At 33.1% G+C, this 27,259-nt stretch overlaps 1 protein-coding gene across 11 annotated transcripts in view; it reads right to left on the minus strand.

Annotated features, from left to right (window-relative positions):
• Nucleotides 1-27,259, minus strand: part of mtd (TLD domain-containing protein mustard) — a 128,658-nt gene that overhangs the window by 32,819 nt on the left and 68,580 nt on the right. For 6 of the 11 annotated variants that reach the window (XM_018516822.1, XM_018516830.1, XM_018516824.1 and 3 more), the window contains 7 exons: nt 15,852-15,940; nt 7,140-7,368; nt 2,358-2,515; nt 1,689-2,078; nt 1,387-1,587; nt 899-1,258; nt 655-809 (listed from right to left, as the gene is read on the minus strand). In XM_018516822.1, the coding sequence (XP_018372324.1) occupies nt 655-809; nt 899-1,258; nt 1,387-1,587; nt 1,689-2,078; nt 2,358-2,515; nt 7,140-7,368; nt 15,852-15,940 (1,582 nt within the window). Of the gene's footprint in view, nt 1-654; nt 810-898; nt 1,259-1,386; nt 1,588-1,688; nt 2,079-2,357; nt 2,516-2,782; nt 2,898-7,139; nt 7,369-15,851; nt 15,941-18,710; nt 19,084-27,259 lie in introns of those variants that run through there. The other 5 variants (XM_018516829.1, XM_018516823.1, XM_018516831.1 and 2 more) reach the window with 4 other exon arrangements.

Consider the following 27,259-nt stretch of genomic DNA (forward strand, 5'->3'; position numbering starts at 1 on the left):
AGTCTTTTGGATGATTGGACTGATCATCTATAACATGTACCTATATTTATATATTCCTTTCAAGTTTTATATTTCGTAATGCCTTTCATACGCTAGAAGCTCTTCCTATGCAAGTAGCTAGTATATGCTACATTATAAAATCTTGTTATCCATGATGCTAGAAATCGGTTCAAGATCTCAGACGAAAAAAAAATTGACCAATCGCACTGGTCATGTGATCGAATTGTTCAAACGTAGTTTATTTTAATTCTTTCTCTGTTTGAGATCTCGGAGCGATTTATAGCATTGTGAACACAAGACTTAACACAAATGAGGCTATATCAGTTTCATAAAGATAAAGTTCATTTTATCTTCTGAAAAAGATATAATAAATGCACATGTTACACAAGGAATTACTGCTTACAAATAACCTCATTTGTATATTATATTCTATAGAAATTCGCAAAAAGCAAGTTAAAATAAAAGCGACAATTATAAATTATTCGGTTTTTTTTCCTGTGAATATGCATTTTTGCAAGAATGTTGATCATTCTTAACACAGACAAATAGAAGTGTGTAAAAAAATAAAAGCAGTTGTAAAAATGTCATATATATTTAAACACGCTAGATTATTTATCGATAATTATCAATATAATGTGACATAAATTTGTTCACCTCGAGAAGACTTTGCTGAAAACAGAGGAATGATGGGAATCCGCACTGTTTGGAAGGCTTGACATTTTGTCAGAGATGGATTTACTGCTCTCGTCATCCTTCTCTCCAGTTAAACCTTCCATCCAGGACAATGGATACGACAGACGTTTTAGCATCTAAAATGTCAAAACAAATACATAAAACATATCTATAAAAAGTATAATTCCGCATTATTATGATGCAAATGTTAAATTTAAATATGTACCTTATTCTTTCGAGTTTCCTGTTTATCATCTTCTTTGTGTTCTTCATCCTTTTCGGGCTCTTCTGCGTTACTCTCTAAGCTAAAGGACACCGAGCTGGCTTTTTTCCTGCCATTAATAGCAGAACTGGCTTCCAACGTACTTGTAACATTCGTTGGTGCTATCGTTATTGGAGGGACCCAATCCGAGGATAAAACAATATCCGCATCTGAGTAAACTTTTTTTGATGGTATAGGCTGTACTACTGGAATAGGTGGATTAGGATCACGGATATCGATACCAGAATCATGGCACGACAATTTGACTAGAGATCCTTCTTCGTCCTCAGGAATAGCATTTGATTTAGCTGGTGGTTCCGCCTGCTGTAACAATTGTTTCTAAATGTATATTTTTTATAATTGTTATACGTGTGTTATATGTATCCCAATTTCAATTTATTATATAAATTTTACTAATTCTTTATGTTATATCATGAAAGAAATATAATTACCTTATCAGAATTTAGTGAATCTTGTTGTTCGTCATCAACTGAAAATGTACTTCGATCTTTGCTAGGAACTGCCCAATGATGGTCAAGCATGGAACGTCTGCGTTCCTCTAAAGTTCTACTAGCTTGGCCGCCAGTGCAAAATTCTTTCTCATTACTTTCTTTCTCTTTCTCTTTATCTTTGGTCGAGGTTAAATTCTCCTCCTACAATAACGATATATCCGTTAAAATATAATTTTAACACTTTGCTTTATATAATAAATTGACATTGCAATAAATTGATATTACAACAAAAAAATACTTACACTCTGGAGATTGGTAGGAGTGACAAGCTCTCGCTCAAAGGCCTTTGGAAAAGCATCGCCGTCTCTCTCGGCACAGCTACACACACTTTCGCTATCGTCGCCTGCTAATTCAGGGAAATTTTCATCTTTCCCCGGAGACTGACATTTACGATTATCTATTTGAGGTTTTTTCATGTAATAAATTTCAGGTTTTTTGTCTAAATGTCCGGATTCGGTATGGGAGACCCTCATGTGTGCGATATCGTAATAAATTGCAGCGTTGACTACAAATTCCATGGGAGCAATCACTCCATAAGATTCAGCACCGTGCTCGATAACAAGAGGATCAGACACGTTTGGATCGAACATAACTGCGTTTGGCGTAACTAACAACACACCGCCAACTACACCCTAAAAGAATATTTTAATATTAGAAAATATTAAAACTCTTGTATGGAATTTATAGATATAATAAAATAGAATCTTTCCAAAATTAAAATAATTTTAGCCCAAGTTTCGATAATGTTCAGACAGCACGCATGTTAAAATTTAGACATAAGATAGCTTAAAAATGTCTTACAAACGTTTTAAAACATGATATATCCTGACATGCATGCTGCCTAGGTATTTCTTTAATTTATGTCAAAGTTTATTTATTTTATGGTATTAAAAAGTATTAAAGACAATTACCTGACCATCTGTGATATGCCTGACATTAATTTTTAGAAATCTTTCTCTGAATGGTTGTTCATCTTCATCTGCAGCCACGCTGGATGTTCCAAGAGGTGTTTTTATACGTTCCATATGGCCTGGCTTTGGTGACACTGGTCTCAAATTATCCAGAAGTTCTGTAAAACCAAACGTTGCAATAATAAGTGCGAAATAAAAACATATGTCTTAAAATACACAAGTACATGTTTCATTCTATTGATCACAAAAAGAAAATATTGACAGTTTATAAGAAATTTAATTAAAAATGCAAGTAGGATCAACTTGAACCGAAGAGCCGACAATAATGTACTCGACTGACTCCTGTAATTTTTAAAAAATTCGTTATCTGATAAAAGATAAGCTATGACACTTGTTTAAACTCCGACTGCTCATGTCGATCTAACCTCACATCCAGAATGTTGCAATGTAATTCATTATTCGTCGTAATAATGTGAGTAACGAGTCACGCGTGTACAATTCCGACGAAATCGGCAATTATACCATCCATCTCATTTGCCACAACGTCACGACGTAGCACGGGCATTATTATGCTGACATATAGGTTAGAAACGTGTTTACGCGGCTCCGCACACTGTGGTCGATCAGCTGATGAGCGCGATATACCGGGTGATTCGTGTGTACGCTCTAGAATTTGTTTGTTTCACGAGCTTTCTCGAACATTACGAATATTGCGGGCACTTGCGACGAAAGAGAGCATTGTGGTCCGCAAAAGAAAATCGAAGAACTAAAACCGGTCCGCTCCATACTTAAAATAACTATCTTTTAACTTTTTCATGTATGGTCGATCGGATACCACATTTCTATATTCGTTCATCTCGTATAATCAATAACTTGAGACGTTCTTGAATGAAGAGAGAGAGAGAGAGAGAGAGAGAGAGAGAAAACAAAAAGTACAAAAAATAAAATGGAAGAATATTGAATGAGATATTGATGATACATAGAATATTTTAAACTACATTCCGTTGGTTATTCTCACTTCTTTTCACCAATTTATTGATCTCAGGTTTTCCAACGGAAGATGTTGAGGCACTGATAGCTTTGAATATATGTGTATATACCTACATACAATATAAGTATCGAATCGTACGATTAAAGATTTCCATTTCGGAGTAAAAGACTGGTTCTCTTACGGTAAAGTATTTTTATGAAAATTGTAAAAGATATATATAATTTATTTTTTATATTTATCGTTAAAACGTTTAATACGTTATTTCAATATTATATAATGTTTTTGTCTTTATAACTTTATGAATATTGAAGCAAAAATGTCTTTGTGTTGCTGCAGTGATGACGGCAAAGGATGAATATAAAAAATGAATTCTAAAACAATAATACAGCATCAAATGTTTAAAGAAAATACATATCCTGGTATAGTAAAAAAACTGGTTTTTACTAGATTTTTTTATTTTTATTCAAAGCTTCTGGTTTTTTCAGTCATTTTTATCTTCAGACAGTGTCAATTACGCTAATAAGATATTATCTATGTTAATAACAGTATGAGCCATCACTTATTTAACTTTGAAAATCGGAGTAAAATATAAAATCTGTCATTCAAATAATTATAAGAGATAATATACTTAAATTTATCAAATATTTTAACAATGAATATTAAGAAAAATGAATTTTATATATTCTTTTATATATTTAACATAAATTCAATATATTCTTCATAAATATCATTCTGATTAAAAAGTGGTTTTTATCATTAAAAAAAACTCATTTTTTACTTGATACTCCGAAATAAATGAGCCTGTTTTTAATTTTAAGTCACATTTGTAATGCAACTGCATTTTTCGCGATGTCTGCTGTGTTGCGACCTTCCGATACGCAGATCGCAAAAGATGCAGGTTCACGATCGGCCGTGATCAACTTCATCTTTTCTCGCCTTTTCTCTCCGATCTTCTCGGCACTGCAAAACGTGACGCCGCGCACACGTGTCTCATGAATGTTGCGATCGCGTGTACATATTTCGCGTTGCAATGCGATGTGGCGGCGACGGCGGTAGTAACGGCGCCAATAGTGGCGGTGACAAAGCGTTTCCCGAAGAAGAAGAAAAAGAAGAAGACATAAATAAACTTCGAGTGCGCGTAACAATTCGCTTGGTATTGTTCCGCTAACAGACAAACAGCCAAGTAGTGAATCACGCAATTGTATAACGTCAGGACTCGAGTTTTCTATCACGCTCGACGTACGTAAACATTAATCATTTCCCTCACAAGTGCGTACAATACGAATGAACTGGTTGTCACAAATAAATAAGCTGTTCCATATTTTTAGAAATTAGATACGTGTTATGACTGTTTCTGTCAGTATACAATACACATTACGAGAAAGAGACGGACAATACAAAGCATCTCGTTTTTTCTTTCCGAGGAAAAAAATTGTATTTATTACTTTCTTAATTTATACATTGAAAACCTGCATTTCCGTTTGTTTTTTATCATTAGACCGTTCGATAAGTGCCATGTTTTAAAACAGTTGAAAAACGAAACTTACATTTATTAATTTAATTAATCCTTACACAACAATGATTTTCCTGTCTACTCCACACGATGAGCTATTCATGAATTAATTTTCATCACTTTAATAAATGTAGAAAAATTATTAAATGATTCTAACAAATATTATACTTTAACATTTTAGAAAGGTGTGTACCTGTAAGGTTGTGTATTTGAAAAAAATTATATATAAATGTTAAAATTATAGTTACTTGAGGTTTCTAGTTTTTTAAAAGAAAGAAAATTGCGACACACAAATGACCCAATCATGTATATTAAAGGTTATTGCGTAATCATTATTTTGCTTCTTTCTTGTCTGTCACCTTGAAGTCAGTTTTTCAATTTCATTTGGATAGAAGCTTTCCGGTTTTGATCTTTGAAACAAAATAAATACAGTATCAGTGCACTTCTCGCCCTGGTAAAATGAACAATAAGGTTCACGAAACGTTGGCATTAGCAACAGATCACGACATCCGTATGGTGACACAACCCGTACACCCTTTGGCACTTCAAGAAAACACCCGTGAAAGCCTCAAAAATATTAAAATAATTGAAAGATCTAGCCGCTTTATTCTATCTTTATCACTCATTTATCACATGCGAAAGGAAGATAGAAGCTTATAGAGAGTGAGCGCCTAAAACGAATGTTCTAATATATTACATAATTTTTCTGTAACTTTCTCTTTTTTATATGAACTTTTTCAATCTATTATATGTGACACACATTTTTCGAATTAACTTTCTCTTACAAAATGATTTGTGTTCAATATTCAGTTCCAAGAAAAGTATAACAATTTAAAAGTATGATAATGTAATATTCTGACAGCGATTTATGCGATGAGTAATTCCGAGCTCAAAATTATTCTAATTAGCTCGCGCGAATGTGCGGCGATGGGTAGTTCGATTGCCTACTTCTATCCATAATAATCGACAAGTGAAATGTGGGAGTTCCGCGGCTCGCCGCAGGCGACGCCGACGGGCAAATAAAACGCGAAAAGGCAATTGTGTTAGTCACAATAGTGGTGCGTATCGATCTCTCGGGATCTGCGTGACGCGGATGTGGTAACGCATTAATATTCATTCGAACGGTCGACTTTGTACGCAGATAATATCCGATATCCCAATTCTTTCCTCCGTATGTTTAGTCAGGTGAGTGCCAATCTAGCGCATATCACGCACAACGCCTGGGCGTAGCTACTCCGTGGATCCTGCTGCATTATTCATGCCCACGCTGCTACGCGTGTATCAAATCTGTCTTGCGTATTAGCATAATGCTAGACAGAACCCCGGGCGACGAATCCGACGAGAATAAGGACGAGAGCTCTATTTTAATTGCATACCCTGGTTGCGTCGTAATGGAGGAAGAAAAAAGGAGCGCTTCGTTCTTCGACGACCACCTATCACGACAGCTGGATTATGTCTTTTTAACGCAAGTAGATTTTCAACGCCGTCGAAAATATTTCTTCCTTTTACTTCGTAAGCCATTTAATATTGCATTTGACGATAAGCGTGATGAGCATAATAAGGTCGGATTATCGTTAGTAAAGTTTTAATTATCTATTCCTCGAAAGCTTGTTATTCTTACGGGCTATCTGTAATGTCATAATGATACGTAAACAAATTCCCGCTTCTCCGCTTTCGTGTTCGCTAAACAATAATATAATTTTCTCTATTCTTGGAATCATATTTTTCTTACATTAACACACCACTTTGAATGAAAATTCATCCATATAATTAAACGTTTTTTAATACTTTTTTACACGGAAAGAATAATTTTGCTCAAGTACCTATCTAAAAATTTAGCTAGATACAGATCTGAAAACACTTTTGTCGGACCATTAAAATAATTACATAGGAAATTCAAGCATGATGAATAATGTCGCAAAAAATGTTGATATTCTAACAACTAGCTTGAGCATCTTATATATTCTGACAAAATTATTCCAACAAAATTATTTTCAGGTCCCTAGATAATTTGTAGATACTTCAGCAAAACCGTTCTTTTTGTATATAGAAATTATGATGCTAAGAAAAAGAGCGTAATGTTTCGAGATTAAAATCTTTTTTCCTAGAATTCTATACCCACCATTACAAAGTCTTGAATGCACTATTTGCAGATAAAAGGACTTGCAAGTGTAACTTTTTGTTGAATATCAACTCGAAGATATCGGCTTCAGTAAACATTGCACGATAACCCAATAAGTCAGCATCTAAGAAGATTAAATAAAACGATGAAGATTACCTTTTTCTTCGGGTGGTAGGTCATCCTGAGACTCATGATCGTGGCAAGGGTCAGGGCTGGGCGCATCTGCGGCTGATCCGCCTCCCGGACGTCCTTCTCCTTTCGCCGGCACCCATAACTGTTGACCGGAATAAATGAAAGTACTTCCGAGCCTATTCAATTTGCTCAGCTCGGATGGCGTCGTATCGAATCTTGCTGCCACTGATGTAAGCGTGTCTCTATCACCCACCTATAATTACAAAAGTAAACGTGTCATTAGGCGGAGATCAATTTACAGGGAACGTCCTCTCAAAAAGAATCACTTTTTTCGCACGACCCAACGTTTCTCGCGTGTCTCATGCAAACACCGAGAAGACGTTATTCACGTTATCGTTTTCATTGTTGTTTATGAAGCTTTTTAATCGGATAATTTAAAACAAAGCAGTCAGAGTAAGTGCGCCAATTGATTGAATCTTGATTTCCTCGCCGCAAGCGAAAAAAGAATTTGAGGCGTTTCTAATTGAAACGCAGAAGCGGATACAAATTTATTGCATATACGCGTGTCATATTATCGGTGCGTATCAATTTAATAATATGACACGATATGTTTTTGCGTATCATTAGGTCTGTTTTCTGTGGCTGAACTAGTGTACACTTTTAGAACTTAAAGTGAGATAGATATACATTTAATATTTGTTTAAAGCGAGAAAGAGAGTTCTAGAACAATCTAGTGCAGGAACAGAAAACAGACCAATTGTATCACAATTTTAATTTTTTATCCGCTAAATATAAGCATATTCAGGCCTATGACGGTCAAAGCTAGATCTTTTTTGCCTAAATAATTCCCAGTGAATTATCTATATCCTATATATGTACATGCATATATATCATATTTTTGTAATTATTCAAACTGCGCGCCGAAATTTTTTTCCGGACTTTATCTAACGCAATTAAACTACTGCAATAATATCACAAGTTAAATTAAATTGACAATGTGCTGAAAACCTTAAATTGCGAAAAATGTTACCTTGGCCGGGACTTGAACCCGGACCTCTTGTATTCCGTACGAGTGTCCTAAGCCATTAGACAACCGACATTAGACAGGTCTTAGTAATATTCTTCGCAATAATCAGTATATGTAAGAACAATAACGCTTTTTTGCAGGCAGCGTGTATAACAGCGTGTAATAAATAAGATTTTTTTTATGTAACGGTATAACACTCCTATACCGATATGCAATAATGATACACAAGTCCATCTTAAGGATGTAATATATGTATTTTTTAATAAAATGAAAAAAATTACTACAAAAAATTTGATGGTAATTTAAAACTTGAATAAAAAATTATTTCAATAGAAGTACGAATATGTTTTTAAAAAATAATTAAAATAAAATAAAATATTTATTTAAATTACAAAATTGCGCTGTTAAATATAAATATTAACCTTAGGTCTATATTGGACTATTTTATATGTACATAACATTCATTTTTATATGGAAAATAAAAATTTCCAATTCCAAGTCATTTTTTACAGAGACTGTATTCTTCCGAATCTTGAATAGCCTTAAGATGTTCTTATTGTCAGAAATAACGCGTATTAGCAATCGATCTGAATTTCTTCTTTCTCACTTTTTAAAATCGAATCCGTATTTGCGCGCTAAGTGCATACAAATCTACTCGACGTAACGTTCCGGGAAGATCGCATCTGTGACAAAATCTCCACTACTCCTTGCGCATCTGAGCTTTCTCCGGTACGCGTTTTCCCGCACACGAGCGCCTGCGACAGACACGGGGCTAATGGCCCATTTACATAAGCCGACAGAAACGGCGTGCTTGAGAGTATCGGACGATAGAAAATTGAATTCCTGGAAAAAGAACCTCGGCGAGATGCGACTGCGGCATGTTTCTAATGTAAATTCGTATGCAACGACTTGCTGTAACGATGCCGCTTCGGTGTTGCACGGCCGCGGACTATTTGTCGCGGTTGCTCTCCTCTTCTTGAACAAAATCTCCCCGCGAGAAAGGGTCGAGAGTAATTCAATTAAAAAGCTCGTCTTCACGCAAACGGACGCTAATCTCACCGTCGGCAAGTCTGCCATTTTCCAGAAACATCGGCGGAAAATAGGGTTTCCGACGCTTAAAATGCGATTTATGTTTCACTGGGAAATTCGTTAATTATTCCGCGACACTTCAACCCTCTCTTCAATTGTGCGTTGTCTACCACTTTCCTAGTGCTCTCGTAACTCTATTAGGTGCCACGACACGGAAATCTTGCTTTGCTATTATCATCTTTTTCGATAAAGTTCCCTCAGGCTTTAAAGCCCTTCGTCGCTCGAACAATTAAGCCATTTACTTTCAAAGCATTTATACACAAAACCCATTTTTTTAAATACTGCAGTATCATACATACTGCAGGTTGTTCCTTTATTATTTTCTGGGAATGAGTACATAGTTCTTATTATTTCTTAGAAATACGTTTTAAAATTTTAGATGTAATTTCTTAATTCCAATATTAATGTTAAGTTATAATTACATTAGTAATTATATATTTTAATGTAATCAATTTTGAATTAATTAAGATAAATTTACTCATATTAATATAAGTTTATATAAAGTTATTCAAAAATTTCTTATTTATAATTTTTCTTTCTATAATTTTTATCTTTAATTATTTATAACTTTATATCATAATTATTCGTAGTATTAAAAAATTTTTCATTATATCTGTTTCATTTATGTACTACGTATCAGAACGCTCCATTTAATAAATTCTTTTCGAAGAATATATAACATAGAATGTAGACGTCGCTTAAATATCTGTTTTCGACATCCTTCATTCCGGATAAATATATAGAACGATGGAGATTAGATGAGTGATTAGAAAGCAGCTCAAGATCCCTCCTTTTCTTTTCTCATTCGTGGTCCCATTAGTGGTGCGGTCAAATGAGAAAAAGAACGGCTATTCGTCTAACAGAGATTAGACGCGTGGGTGACAGCAAAAGGAGGAAAAGAGATCGATTAAAACAAAAAGCAAGAATCGCAGTGATGAAGCTAAGAAGAAGAGTAAAGAAAAAAGAGCGATGGAGGGCAGGACGGGGAGGGATATTTTCTGAAACCGGGAAAAAAAAGCAAGAAGACGAGTACGATGGCCATTGTTTCAGTTTCCACGTCTTTTAGCTGCGGCTTTATAATCTTCATCTTCGTTTTCGTTGAGCGAGATGCTGCCAAATCACAAAAGATCTTCCGCGAGAGAGAAGCTTTCTATTTTCGTGTTTTTATCTCTCAAACTCACCGATTTTCCGCATAAGGCTAGAAAATTGATAATATGCAGCCTGCTTTCAGCAGTATATTGTTTCTTATCAGTTTCCTCACATCCACAGAAAACATCTTTTCACGAATACAATTGAGAAACTTTTGGTTTTGTTAATGGCAAAAATTATTGATTTCTTTAGATTTTAATTAAAATCTATTTAACTTTTAATACCTAATTCTGACAGAAATTTCAAAACTCTTTGAAGAAAAGCCAAAATTCTATCAATTGTATCGAGATTTTAAAAATCAGATGCTGACTTTTCATAAAAATCGCTCTGGTAGTCTAATGTCGTAGGTTAATCGTACCAAAGAATCGTATCAGATGCTGACTTCACAAAAATCGCTCTTAAAGTCTAATGTCATAGGTTAATTACAAGGAATTTTAGTTAAAAATTATTACGTAGCTTTCAAGTAAGAAAATTTGCTTGAATACTTTGATAAGTTAAACGGGAGCATGGATCGCTTTAACCCGACATAGTTCAAATGAAAATATGCAGCATAATTATTAAGATGGGATTTATTAAATCCCATCTAATTTAACAAAGTCATAATAACATAAAATATTTTAAATATTTTTAATTAAGTTTAGTCTTAATTACAACAATAAAAGTAGATTTCTAAAGTTGAATCGTTTCTTTCGTTACTGTGTGTCAAACGTATATTATTAAGTTATCATAATTTCGAGAAGGATTACAAGTGCTACAATTATTTAAAGAATTTTTTATCACAATGACAGAACTAAAAAAATTAAATGAAGAAAGTAAAGATTATGTTTGTAATACATAGTTTGGCATATATTTTCTTAGTGATATCAGATTAAATTGAAGTATTGCTTTCCAAGTAATACTTTGCATTAATGTTTGGTATCAATGTAACTGGAAATTATGATAACAATGATAACGTTATCAAAATTTCCAGTTACAATAGAAAAACAAATACGTCTTACTTAGATATCTCCATCCGAAAATCGATAAAATAATAAGTGTGAGCTTCGAAACTGTTGTTGCTTAATTGTGCGCGATTGTGGCGAACATTCAGGTCACCAGTATGAGGAAGATAAGAGAAATTGTCAGATTACAGACGTTAATCGATCAACGGGGTGCAAGGAAGCCGAAACGAGCGACATAAGCTAGGCTTTAATATACAGCAGGAATTGCAACCACCGTAATTATCACACAGGGATTACGCTACGCCATAGTGATTTCACTGCCGTTAAACGGGATAACGCCAGCAGCTACCGAAGGACGACGACCTATCAACGGATTAACATTACGTGGATTGCAAAAATGTATTAATGCGCATACAATCGTGAAAATCATTTATTCTTATCTTCGATCAATTCAAAGCTGATAAGTCATTTAGAAATTAATATTAAATTGTCTCCAATTTTTTCTTTTTTTCTAAATTTAGAAAAATAGATTTAAACAATAAAATCATAATATATTTCTTACATTAATATTTCTCGTTTTTAAAAAAAATTATCTGCTTTTTAAATTTATTTTTGTAAAATAAAAATTTCTTACAACATTTTTATGTGATTTTAGCTATTACTGCTTTTATTTGTTAATATATTTTAAAAACATTGTTTTGCAGGATAATTTTTTTGTATGCACTTAGTGCTCTTCTTTTATTTTTTGTTTTTTTGAGAAAATAATTTTATATTATTATGTGAATCATGAAAATGTATGTCTCATATTATGCACGGAAATTATTTCTCATAATCTTGAATTCTAATAAGCTGTTTTTAATATTAAATCCTTTTCTTTAAATTTTAAAATATTTTTCATTCTTTTCGTTATTAATGATTATATTAATTTGTGCCAATTTTCATTAATTTTAATACATGCGATGTTATAATTTATTTTATTGATATGAAACGCAATTAATTACACAAGAATTACATTGTATCGAATCAACAGAAAATCAATGAGATAATGAATGGATTCGTAAAATTGAATTTATTTACTTGGCTATTTATAATACGTTGAAGATATGATAATCAGCGATGTTTCTGCGAAATTTAGTCGTAATGCTAGTAATAATTTTTTAATTCAATTGTGGCAAGATAATTAAATAATTAATAACTACCTCTTGCCAATCTCTTTCATCAGACGAAAGACGAAATTTCCATTAAAGTTGACATTTCGAAAGAAAATGAAACGGAATGCACCGAATCATAATGACATCAAGATCAGTTAAACCTGCACGGATTTCTGCTTTGCTCTATCTTCTCCGAAGGGAATCAGGAAATGCAGCTTGTGCAACAACTCTATTTCCTCGTTGGATAAATGTCGCGCGATCTTTCGCTCCCTGAAGAGAGCCTTTCACAAGCATTGCATTAGGAACAAGTTAGGGTTAGAAGGAAGAGAGAGAAGGATGTCATTCTTCCTAGAGTGCTGCACGATCGAGAAATTTCCCTCGAGATTTGTATACATGTGCGAAATCGGCAATCGCGATCAACTTTATGATCGTTACTTTATGGCGTTATAACACAAGATATAACACAATTATCGCGAATGAAAAAAGATTGACAAAAAAACTACAAAAAATTATACTCTCAAATTTCTTTTCTAAATGTATTTTATTTACGTATCACAAGATTATATCGCGCATATATTATTTTTTATCCGTTTTTAATTTCACGGAAAGAATACTGAATCATAAAAATATAGTTAAATACCGATCAAAAAATAAATTTTGTTGACCATCAAAATAATTATGTAAAACGCTCAGCTTAAGCTGATATTCCTAAAATTGTTAAAATTTTTTACAATATTACTTATATTTGAGAATTCTACATAATTGCTTTAATGGTTCAACAAAATTATTTTGAGTATCTAAAAATTTAACTAGATACAGATCTGAAAATAATTTTATTGAACCATCATAATAATTATGCAAGAAACTATCAACAAAATTTTTTGCAGCATTGCTCATCCTATTTGAGTTTCCTCTAATACATAACTATATTTTGATGGTTCAACAAAAATTTTCAGATCTGTTATTTAGCTAAATTTTTAGATATATTTTCGATAATAAAACCGTTCTTTCCGTGAAATTGTTTGAAATAAAAGTTGAATATCTTTTGAAATTTCTTTGCACAAGGGAAAGCCAAAAGAAGCGTCTAAATATCGGACATGTCATTGAAACGGAAAGGTTCGCAGATCAGAATTCAGATCGATTCGACACGAGGTGTTCCGACGGACTTGGGCACAGTGGACGCGTGCCGCCTCGAGACCGCGATCTTTGCATACGCGCCGCTCTAGAATTCTAGCGATGCGCACAAGTACCGTCCCGCGTCTCCGAAGTTCCGGGAGCGAATGTCCGCGGTCTTTGCAAACTCGCGGCAGCCTTTCGCCACGAATACGATCCACCGGGGAGAAACTATTTCGCTAACGAGGGTCTGCGAGCGCAGGCTCTCAGTAAAGTAATTGGAATTCATGCCGAGGTGTCTCACACCGGAAAATACGCGCGCGCTCATGCTGATAACTGGGCGTTGCGGCTGATAACCCGAAGCGCCAGTGATATGTGCGGTTATCTCTTATTCTGCCATTACGATCTTGTACCTGTATAAATTTCTTCGAATTTTCGATTCTTTAATTTAATTCTTCGATTTCAACGAACACGGAATTACGCGCGCGAGTTCTGTTAAAGCTGATTTTATATACCTACGTTTAGTATGAAAAAGTGTTTCTTCAAATAGAATACTACAAATTTATCGTAAATTATTTTATCGTGTTTTGGCACTTTCTTATTTGATTTATTCATGTAGCGGGCTTGTTTAATTTATTATTATTTATATATACATCTTTCAACGTACGTTTTCTCTGTACACAGAGTGCTCCATGTAAAGTAAGTTGTTGTTTGACAAACCAATAACTCTAAAAATATTTTTCGTATGAAAAAGTTGTCCATAAGAAAGTGTCATGTATCGAGGGACCTTTCTAACTACGTAAATAAAAATTTATCTCATTTCCGTTTGGAAAAGAGGGCGAATAACTTCAAATAAATCTTCCTATAAAATATTACATATTTGGATTCTATGGGAATTTATCTGGAACATTTCTTTGAAAAATGTTTTATTAAAAGTTACAAATATTTAAACTTTGAAGTAGAATGCATTCAAACTAACGATAAAATCATAAATAAAAGGCTTTATAGTTTTTTATTTAATTTATGATGTTTTATGATTTTATTATTAGTTTGAGTACTCTCTAAAGTTTAAATGTTTATAACTTTTGATAGAAATATTTTTCAAAGAAATGTCCCAGGTAAAGTTTACTTGTTTTTTCCCTGACAATCTAAATGTGTAACATTTTATAGGAGATTCCATTTAAAATTATGAAATTACTCCTTTCAAGAGAGAGAGCCAGGGTGAATTTTTGTTTAAGTAGTTAGAAAAAAAGCTCCTCACAAATACATGAAATTTTCTCAAGAATAACTTTTTGTGTGGGACGACAAATATTTTTATAGTTATTGGCTTGTCACACAACACACACACACGCATATCTTTTCATGGGTCATCTTGTATATTATCTATTACGACAAACATTATCATATGCTTCAGTAACCGAAATGAAAGACATCCGGTTCGAATAGTTTGGAAATTCCAAATTCGAATCCTGGTTAAGGTAATATTTCTGGCAATAAATTTTTTATAATGTTTTAAAATACTAGCATTATTATCAAATCGACCAATTTAATTTGTGAGATCATTTCAGTTAATATAGCATTTATGTGATATAATCTGTGTTGCAAATTTGACAATAATCGGCGCGGACATTTTTATATAGCTGAAAGATGTATTTAAAATTTACATGTAAATATTATTAAGAACAAATATCTAGTCTCGACTATGTTTAACATTTTCTTACTCTTATTTGGTAATTATTTTATTATAAAAAAATATATAATTCTAAAAAAAAAATCACGCGATTATCTTTCGTAGTCACGTAACGGTTAAAAATGTACTGCTAGAGAATTTTAGTTTATGTAACCGAGTTTGCTTCCTTCAAAAAATTTATGCTGCTAAGCAACATTTTCTATTCCTATTTTACAATATTCCTTCATGCCTGGTCGTCAATTTCATCACAAATATTTAATCGACTCTCTTTTACGGATCTTCATTTTATATTAATAAATCGTTATACCGGAATTTCAAAACCGTTTCAAATCTCGTCTTGAATGTCCCTCTTTGGAGCGATAGCGAAGAAACAGTTATGTTACGCTACACTACTACTAAGGATAACGAATATTTATGCATTCGAGCAAAGGTTACATTTGCTCTCCTTGGCATCTAATCTTCTTGTCTCGACACTTGATTGCCCATTGGAATCGTGCAAATGAGCGCATCGTAGAGTATACTAGAATTTAATATACGCTGAATTAGGATGCTTACTATGCATACAGACGTACTTACCGTATAGGCAATAGTATTGATGGGCTGCGAGACACGGCCGTGTTTCTTTTCCTGTGTCGTGGAGCCATCTTTGCTCTCGTTATCGGAATCTATGCAGAAAAAAAAAAGATTTACACTTATGTTTTTTGAACAACGTATTGATAAACAAAGCATACCCGATGTAACATTTTATCTCGATTTGTCTATAAGATTACGCAGATATCTCCATCCATAAATATCTTACAGTTATATTTAATCCTATTTGTAAAAATAACTTGATGAAAAAAATCAGATTTCAGATTAAACGTATCTACTTCAAAGTATCAAGTCCGAAGAGATATCAAAAAAAGATACTGCACATTTATCCCGTTTTTTCAACAAATTCAAATTTACTTTTAGATAAAAATTGTGCGACTACGATGTGCTATAAAAGATAATATTACTATAAGAGTTAACATACTATATTTACATCTGTTACATAAAATAGTTAAATATAAAATGCTACACTGAGAAAAATTTCCGGGCTTTATCCATTCAAAAAGTAACAAACAGATATTTCCGATTGATTTTGATCGGATTTATAAGACTATCCGATCAAATTTATCGGATAGTCCTATAAATCCGATAAATTTGATCGGATAGTCCTAAAATTTGATCGGATAGTCTTATAAATCCGATAAAATCTATCGGAAATATCCGTTTGTTACTTTTTGAACGGACATTTTTCTCAGTGTACATATACACAGGGAGGCACAAGAATCAAATATTATACCATTCGATTTGTATATAACACATTTATTTTTAATAAAATTAGTATAGAACTGGTATAGAATTAATACCAAAGTCAATTTGAAAATTAGATAATTAAATGATATAACATTTCGTGCGCTGTCCTGTATAATATCTATGTGTCTAAAACTGAATTGTAGAATGTAGACAGAAGCAAATTTTGCTCCGGTAAGATGCATTTTGCAGCATGAAAGAGATATACGATGTTATCCTACGTATAGTATTTCCTTGATAAGGACAATGTCTAAATCTTCGTTGAGTTCACAAAACAAAGTCAACCTACGTTCCTGAGAGGAAAAAAAATAGCCGCGACGAGGTGTTAAACATTCGCGGTAGTAAGTGACGGTTAAATTTAATTTCTACGGTCCGCTTACTCGACTACATTACTCATCGCCAGTGCAGAAGACTGCACTGTAGCGACTGCGACTCAATAATAAACGAACCACCAAGCACGTGACGGCTCACGCAAAAGTCATTCTGGGGGTTGAATCTACTGCACGTAAGATAAATGCGGTTAATCATTGCCAATTTAAACATTCGTTCGGTCGCGAATGGAGAAGCATCGCGAAAATCTTACTTCAGAAGATGAACGGCTGATTGCGAAAGGCAAGGCACATTCCTATTACGATATTATTAACTTTATTTTATTATACTTAGTGACAGAATCTATCGCATTTAAAGAGACTATTTCCTCCCGATTAGATGTATATTTATTGTTAATTAATAGCATTGCGATTTCTTAATTTAATTGAAAATAATCACCACTCTCTAAATGTAGTGCTGATATAGTATCAGTCTGATACACTCATATAAAATCGATAGATATTATCAGCGCATTTATTATTATGATATTAATTGCCTTCATAAAATTAAGATACAAAAAGCCTCGAGTATTAAACTGATATTATATCGAAAAATAAATCCGGGTTGTATACCTATTTTTTCAGTACGTGCATAACGGAACACAGCCAATCATATATGTATGATTGGTATAATCGCCAAGGGCCATGAAAAATAAACATCAATGCCAGATTAGTCATACATATATATATATAATAAATGAACGACCACCTTTCCTATTATTTTTTCTGCAATGGACGGTCTAGGAATAAAATTTTCTCTATTGTATTCCACGAGCAAACGTGACAAGAGTAACGAAGAATCACGCGACGAGCAATCTGGAAGGTTTGTTTTTCTCCTCCGTGGCCTTCGATAAATGATTCAGACACTTTACTCAATTTTAACTGGCATTCAATTCACGCCATTGCGCAATAAGCTTGGGATGACTGCGAAAACGTTATTTTAACCGATACGACAGCGCGGCGCGTGGACTTGACACTTCTACAGATTTGCATATTTTATTGCATCTCACACATGTCGCAGATGGTCGCACGTGTAAAATTAATTAATATGTATTGAAGCCATTGATACAAAGCGGAATATATGTAAACCAAAATGGCTAAAATTTCTACTGCTCAAATCCGATATTATTTTACTCTATTTTATTCTATTTTTAATTGAAGAAAAATCTATTAATTTAAAGGTATCATTTAACCTCATAATACTTGAATCCATCTAAATATCTTCTTCGAAAAAGAATACAAGTTATTATACTGTATTTTTCAGGTTTCAATTATATCTTTATTTGCGGTATATTGGCATTAATTAATGATTGTAACAAAAATAAATGTAAATAAATATACGGAATAAAATAGTTATTCAAAATATAAATTTATTTAAAATATAAATTTGACAATAAAATTTGCGGTGTACAAATAGCGTGCGATTCACAAAGTAGGTATTATTCGCTCACGTTTAAAAAATAACACAGTAAATAATTTCTCTTGAACTTGCTAACAAAATGAAAATAAAACAATTTTCACGTTTAGAAATTGAAAGAAATTAAAGTAAACATTATTGAAGAGCTACTTTCAAAACAGCATTATTTACGTTACGAAGAGGCAAAGTTGACCAAGCTTTTACTTCGCGCGGACACACGAGAAACGTATAATTCACGGATGATACCTTGTACTTATTTTTAAATGTACGTCTCGACACATTAAATGTTTTTTTCCCACATTTTCCGAATACCTGTACTTGAGTGCTGAGAACTGCTTGAGAAGAGCCGCGAGTCTCCTTGCGCCACATAGTATACAACATAATCATGAAATTCTTTCTCGTAGATATGAATGTTGTTCGGCTCGTAGTCCATGTATTCCCACTGTGAGTCCATTATGATTAGACCATCAAATTCCATCGTCATTAATATTTCCAAGTCGGAGCATCATCGCATTTCTCGACTCTTTTTAAAAATTGCCGGACAGTGGATACTTCTTGCCGCCCAAACCTGTCTACGCGAACGCGTTTAATATTTTGCATAGACAGTGTCAGCGAAATAATGCACACTTCGTTTCCGTAACTGACAAATGTTAGTTGATAGTCAGCGCGAAATATAATTAGATAATGAAAAACATACGCGGGTTTTTAGTTTCATTCTCATTTTTCTTCAGTATTTTGAACTAAAATGTAATGCAATAGCTGAATAAAAAACTCACAACAACGTTAATAACACTAAATTCTCTTCAAAGTGTTTTAGTACTATTCTGAAGATTTTTTCGCACTAAACACATGTCGTAGACTTGCATAGTACTTGCATAATTGATAGAACTTGTATAGTACGTCAGGATTTTAAGTAAGTTAAGGTAAAATGAGCAAAAATAACGTTTACTGTCATTTTCAATATATTTTTACGATAAGACAAAAAATAAAGTGTTTCTGAATGCAGTATCTAAAAGTATAATTCTAAAGCTTTCTAATAGTTTTTATTTTATGATCGCATGACTTACTTTCATCAAGTTTAAATTTTAGACTTTCTGTATAATTACACATAATGAATATACAGAAAGTTTAAAATTAAACAAAAAAATTTTTCATTTTTTTCTCTTCAAAGTGCCGTAGTATATATCTCGAAAATTTTTTCTTGCTGAACACGATATCGTTGTCAGAATTTTCGTAACACATCAGGCTTTTTAGTAAATTGAAGTGAAATGGACTAAAATGCACTCCAATTTACCGTTACATCTCAATTTGCCAAAAATCCTAAAGTGCTACGTATATTCTAACGATGGCATCGTGTTCAACGCAAAAAATCTTTAGTACTATGGTACTTCAAAGAGAAAAAGTGATTCTTTTGTCTAACTGTATAATTATATGCAGAAAATCTGAAATTTAAACAGTCATAACTTGATACAAATAAGTCATACGATCATAAATCAAAAAATTAATTTTAAAAGCTCTTGAATTGTATTTTTGTACCGTAGATTTAATTTAGAAAATTTTGTGTTGTCGTAAGAAATGTTGATTGAAAATGACCAAGAACATTATTTGTGGCACGTTTTATCTAACTTTATTCCGTGTTACGCAAATTCTACCAACAATATTATGTTAAGCACGAAAAAAATCTTCGAGAAATGTACTATATCACTTTGGAGAAAGAAAAACATGATTTTCTGTCAAACAGTGTAATGAATAATATAAATTACGTAAAATTTGTTTAATAATATGATATAAACATATTTAAACAAATTTTATATAATTTATATTATCGACAAAACACAAATTAAAACTTCACAATCATAAATATAAAAGTATTTGAGCTTTTCCGATAATAGGCTACGTTAAAAGTGCATTGTAAAATGATGTTAGTAAATACTAGTTGTTCGTAACAAGTTTGACAGAGTTTCGAAGTTTTTACATTAACAAGTGACTCAAGGAAACACAATGGTATTGATTTCTTCGGCTTCTCGCTAATTTTATCTACACTCAAACGGAGCGCTCGTTACGCTCAAACGGAGCAGTGCAAAGTAGTAGCTCAACTTGCAAAAAGAGAAAAAACTGATTTCATACAAAAGCTGTCCGAACTAAAATCTACATATGAATGAAATGTGCAGTCACAGTTTACTTCGTCACTTTCCATAACCTTTTCACTTCCAGCCGTTTTTATCGGTTAAATTTAGTGTTCTGGAAAATTGAAATCTTTATATTGAAAAAATTAAATTTTAATAAATATTTATTTAAATAGTTTTAAGTTCTAAATGCCGTAAATTAAAAAAAAAATATGCAAAACACAAGTTCGAAGAAATAAAACTCGTCACATACGATAGGTATGTACATGAAACGGTGAAAGGATTAATAAATAACATGACATATGCAAACAAGTTTACTTAATTTTACCTTTTAAGATTAAAGATGTTAAATATTAAATTGTTCAAACGCCTTAAAAACATTTTATCAATTAGCATATTGTCACAGAAGGATATTACCGAAGATTAATTTCGTTCCTTCTGAAACAAGCCTTTTTGCAGAATCAAGCTATCAACGTTGCATTGCGTGTCTCAATTTTCTTCATGTGGACGGAAACGTATGCAGCTTCTCGGGACACTTTCTCCTACCGGTATGGTCGACCTTGTCACTGGCGACACATAAAAAGTGCTCGTTTTGTGGAGCGGTATAAAACCGGCTGCGCCAAAACTTTCTCGCGTGACAGGCCAAACACGTGCGATAAAGCAATTAGTCCACTCTGAATCACCGAAATGAAATCTTGATATTCAGTTTACGGCTTGGATTTGTCAGAATCGTTTTGACTTTGATTTCTCACATTTTGAGTGTAGATAACTTTTTTTTTATGGTGTAATTATTTTTTTTAAATAAAAAAGTATTAGGTGTTAAACTTAATTCCTGCCGTTTTTCGTCTCCAAAATTGATTTGTTTCGAAGGGAAATACCTTAATCAAAGTATTATTAATAAAGTATTATTAATTAGTAATAAAGTAGAAAATGGAGTAAATTACTTAGATAAAGGTAGAATAGTTCGTTTTTACATAAAGAAAATAATTATGTAGGTACGTATGCGAATATATTAAGATTAGGTATTATCTCAGAGCTGTGCGTTTAAGCTTAAAATATACAAAATCTACATCTGCGTGTATACAGTGTGAACTATATAAATTGTGCTTTATATGTTATCTATGCAAATAATCAATGTAAACGATCTATAGATCATTCAAGTCAATGTTCTTTGTCATTGCACTAAACTGCACTAAAGTTTCTATCTCGCTTAAATATTTATTCTCGCTTTAATATTTTAAAATGTTCACAAATAGAGAACGTTTTTAAGTTTTTATACAGTCCGGAATAATATAAAAATCTGCGTTGAATTTCGAAGATTCATGTTCCTGACGAAAGGTGCAAAATTACATATCGACGGAGAAATATTTGTATAATATTTCTATAAAATATATTTATATAAAATATATAAATATATTATACATTTATATATAAAAATATATATCTTTTACAAATATATAAAATATATATAAATAATAGATATAATAAAAATAAACTTTGTGATTTGTAAAAATTCTGTTTTAAGTACGGCGCACATACAACGTGATTTCGTACAGAGATCGTTCTCGAGACATTCGCGAAAAAATGCGCAAGCGAGAAATAATGCGAACCGACAGTATCCCGCGGTGGAAACGTACTGCGCTCGCAGAGAGGATTGACGCTCGGCAGCGGTACTTATCGCACGAAAGCGATAACGGAAATGAGAGAGAAAAGTTGTAGCTGCGGATCTCTGGTGATTTCCGATACTTTTCGACGTTGCGAGACAAACGTCATCCGTGCACGGCTGAAACTGCGCGAGAAGGTGTCTCGAATGTCTCGATCACGTGAATAATTAGCGCGTCGCGCACTCGCGGAGGTCGTCGAGTGATCACCGATCGGCGGTGAAGAGGAACAATCGCGATCGCGACGCCGGAGTTGGAGGTACGAATGACATCACATCGCACCGATCTACGCGGGCGACGGACACCTTGTGATTTACGAACACGACGTCGTTCGCGGCCGCCGACGACCGAACGACTGATCGGACTGATCATTCATAGATCGCCATGATGGGATCGGATCGACGTCACTCTTGGCGGGACTTTTCAACTGCCATTTTATCTGAATCGATAAAGTTTGTTTGTGTTGCTTGAAATCTTTAACAATTTTTACACTAAAAAGAGGTAAATATATAGTGTAAATATCGAGTGTTGAAGAGAGATTAACATCGTTCTGTAAGGCGCCAATTTTAAATAACTTAACTACAAAGATTATCGGTGATCTACAATATTTTTGTTTATGTTATTATATTAGTTAAATATATATTAAAAACATGAATTTTTATATAATAATTTAAAAAATATACAAAAATTATTATTATAAAGTAGAAGATCCAACGTACTAATATTGTATCATTCATATATTATAATTATGTAACCACGCGCATATCAGAAATTATTTTATAATTATGTTTGTTTTCATAATCAAAATGTGAAATAGTCTAAACGGAAAATCCAGCGTGGATCACCGGTAACTCACGTGATATGGAACGTGTTAATTACGAAATTAATCTTGAAATTCTTGGAATGGGATATTGAATTGGATGAGATCGTTTTCGCAAAATTCTCGGAAATTGATATTTACGAACGTTGTTATTGCACAATGTTAATTAACATTTACAATAGATTGTATAAATAATAAACAACTTTTGATAGCCCCCCAAATATACGCAGACTATAATGAAATGGTTCAAACAACAACGAAATGGTTCGTTTTATTAGTCAAATTATTGCGGCGTATCTTTGGTATCATTACATAACATAATTTTCGTGTCTCGAAGGATCGTTCAAATAATTAGTCTCATGCGAGAGATGTTCGATAGGTCTGCCAGTTGCGGCATGTAATGAATAAATTATTGGGCTGTGACAACGAATACATGAATAAGAGACAAATGTAATTTCACATCGCTCTCAAACGTCATATTCAGATAAATTACTTTCACATTAATAATAACCTCACAATTTTTTATGAATTAAAGTATCATATATATAGCTACTTTTTCTATTACGCACATAATTAATTAATTTGTTACTATTACACAAAAATTATTATATGTATAATTTAAATAATAATTAAATATATATACATATATTATTTAATATAATTTCGGCACTGATAATTACTGCGGCTTTTATTAGCAATTTGATTTGTGATTTATTCTTAGAGCTAAAAAATATATATGTTATAATTAGTGTATATATTAATATGCATACACATTAAAACAATATATATATATATATATATGTGTGTATGTGTGTATATAAATGAGATGAAAAGAAAATTTGTATTATATGCGTTATTCTATTAATGTATCAAAATAGAAATGTGTTAGGCTAATTTTGATAATCTCGTTTTTGACAGTATCTCATGCATAAATAACTATTAGGAGCAATTAAGTTCTACGTGCGCATTTCGCTTAATCATGTAAAACAGGTTTTGCGTTGAAAGAGACGGAGAACGCAGAAATTTAAATGTGTCCACGAATATTTAAATATGCGCGCCCGGGCTAAGGCTAAGGCTAAGGCTATGAATGCGTTCTATTTAACGTTCGTAAACATCATTTCATTCCTGTCATCAAATATTAAACAAGGATGAAACGATGCATGCGCGAGCGTAGCGAATATTAAATAGAACATACTCTATATATATGTTTGGGATTTATATAAATCAAAACAGATGCTTAATGCGAATGAGTTAATGCGAATAACATTCCGCCATTTTATTTCTTGGCCATCGTGCGTCCCTCCAGCTTTCGAGAAACTTTTCAAAGTCTCACTTGATATTCGTGCAAGGCATAATCGGAAATAAACGTTTGCATAGCCTGTGCGCAACTAGTGTCGTTGCAATGTAAACAGTCGCATGTATGCATAGATACGACGACGAGAGAACCCCGATAAAAACGTCAATGCAATCGACAAATGCATCATGCTTGGAATATCGCTGCTCTCTCTCAATTTTTTTCTCTTACGATTTTTCGCAGAAAATGATCATCCCGAAAAATAAATAAAAAAATACAGCCAACTACATATAATTGGTAACATTAAAATATTAGCAAAAATTAGATTATTCATATAACACGAAATACTCGACGATTTACTTGCTTCAAATTGGTATAATTTGGTTTAATTTAATTCTAATAAATAAATAACGGTTAATAATAATAAAACAGTTTAAAAAAGAATTACTTTCGAAATTCGTTTGATTAATACGCCGCAAACAATGATTGTAACTTCGAGCGCAGGATAGATGGCGACCGGATTATTTCGCAGACGTGCAATTCCACAGACGACTGGCGCGAGTAATGAGATAAATTTCTAACGATAGTTGGAAACAATTGTCTCTTGGTGAACCCTCTGTTGCTATTAGAGCCACACCCGCGTGCATATGCACAGTGAATGAGGCAAATGTTCGCGCTGGTATCTGGGTTGCTCGCGTACTTGAAGCGGATTTAATAAACTGCGCGCGAAACCTAACCGTCGAGACAGAATCTAAATTTTCGTGGTAATTTCGCATTCACGAAATGGAGCACGGCATGATGACGCCAATAGCGATTTGAGCCATTGCATTCAAGTCCGTTCCTTGCGCAATAAGCGTGTAAATATAAAAGTAATAAAAATCCTGAATGCGCGCGTTATTTTACCAAGTGACTGAGATGTCAAATAAATTAAGGCTATGGCATACAAAGACCTTAAGCAATAAGCAAATCAACATTTTGGATTTACTTCTGCTTACGTTATTGTATTATTTTCTCTACTACGATGGACCGGTTCGTTTACTGCTTATTTTTTTTCTGTACGCCATGTGCTTTTTATAGGTAATACAATAATAATACTAATTAACAAGGTTTTGTGCATAATATAAAGACTGTTTCTAGAATAATTTTCGATTCGTTTACTGCTTTTTTTTTTTCTGTACGCCGTGTGCTTTTTATAAGTAATACAATAATAATACTAATTTACAAGGTTTTGTGCATAATATAAAGACTGTTTCTAGAATAATTTTTGACGCTAAGCCCGAATTTGCCATTGAAATATTTTTCTCAAGTCTGGTTTTTGAGATATAAGAAAAGATATTTTTTACAATATACAGTGAAGTTTTATCAAAATTAAGAAATAAATCAGAAGTATTGAGCGTTCAAAGTTTTTGTGTTTTATGATTTTGGAACGGTTTCACGCATTGGAATCCAACAGCAGTTTAACATGTTTTTTGTCCTGTTACTTTTGATAATGTGATAACATTTCTCAATTATCATGAAATTCTGGTGGAAACCTTACTGATCACTTGTATTCAACTTACTCGGAAGAAATATTTATCTTAAAACTGACATGCTATCTTAAAAATTTGACCTAATAGAATTTTTCTGACGACATTCAAACTCAATATTTCAAAGTACTTACAGTATTTTTATTCAAAATTCCAGGTAAAATTAGACAATTTAAAAAAAATGCAACTATGAAATAAATTAGAGTGCAAGTAATGCAAACAAACTTTATATTGTAAATTAGTATAAGACAGAAGGAATTTCGCGAGGCTATATCTATTATTTTCTACAATTGGAGTCATGAAACCTGTATGTAGGACAATATAAAAAAGATTCACTGCAATATAGCGAGCAACTCTTTTCTGCTGAGAATTGTTTTGTAATGTCACCTGATTTTTTAAATAAAAATTTGCGAGAATGAAGAGTGTACGTGAATATACGCGGAAGTGTATGACACTTATTTTTAATCAAAATTGTCAACATTTCATATTATAAAAAAAAAAGATATTTTCAGAAAGGGAGAGAAATAAGTAAAATTTCGAAAATTCCCGGAATATCGATAAAATCTTTCTCTCTCTAATTTTCAAAGATAAAAAAAATCCCCTGAAAATTTCCAGTTTTCCATATTTTTCTAGGTAATAAATATTCTAAAGTAATATCTTCTGTGTGTATGTATGTGTGTGTGTGTGCGCCTGAATTATCCATCCCAATTAAGAGTGATTCTTAGACGACAATATACACTATCATTTCGTCATTTGTTTGTAATCCTATCGATCTCTTGAGACCTACTTCAGATCTACGTTCCGTTTGTCGAAACACTGTTCCATTAATTACAACAGCACTTTATCTTTAATCCTGCGCGTCAATTAGTCTTTATTAAGCTCTCGAGCTATGCTGGGTATTGGTAACGCGCGCGTCGGTTCGAAGTATGCGCGAGATAGGGCGATCGATCACACGTGGCACTTGTGCCACTTCGAGAAAGTAAGTCAATGTAACTCGCCCGAGTAAGGCTGCGCGCGGCTGATTCGTCGAAACAGCCCGGGTCCCTGAAACCTTCATTTAGTATAGATCGCGTCATCATCATGGTCAGCCTCTCCAATTCGCCTACCCGTCGTCGGCGATGTCAGCCGGAACTTCCGCATCGGATATTCCGTGGATGATCGAGTGCGTGAATCCGCGCGCGACATCGACGGACATGTTAAATGATCTTCGATGTAACTCAGCGAATCAAATCGATCATTGCTATAGAACGAGCACGTGTCATACAATGACATATTGCTCGAAAGTAAAAAAGACAAATTGCTGCAGCCACTTAGTATTAAATTTTTAATATTAAAATTGTAATATTAAATAATTTGGATATTTTCAACTACTTTCAAGTTTAATGTTGAATTAAATGCAAATGAATTATATATGTCTAATGCCCGTTTCTGAGA

Source organism: Trachymyrmex cornetzi, unplaced genomic scaffold, assembly GCF_001594075.2.
Source record: "Trachymyrmex cornetzi isolate Tcor2-1 unplaced genomic scaffold, Tcor1.1 scaffold65, whole genome shotgun sequence".
NCBI lineage: Eukaryota > Metazoa > Arthropoda > Insecta > Hymenoptera > Formicidae > Trachymyrmex > Trachymyrmex cornetzi.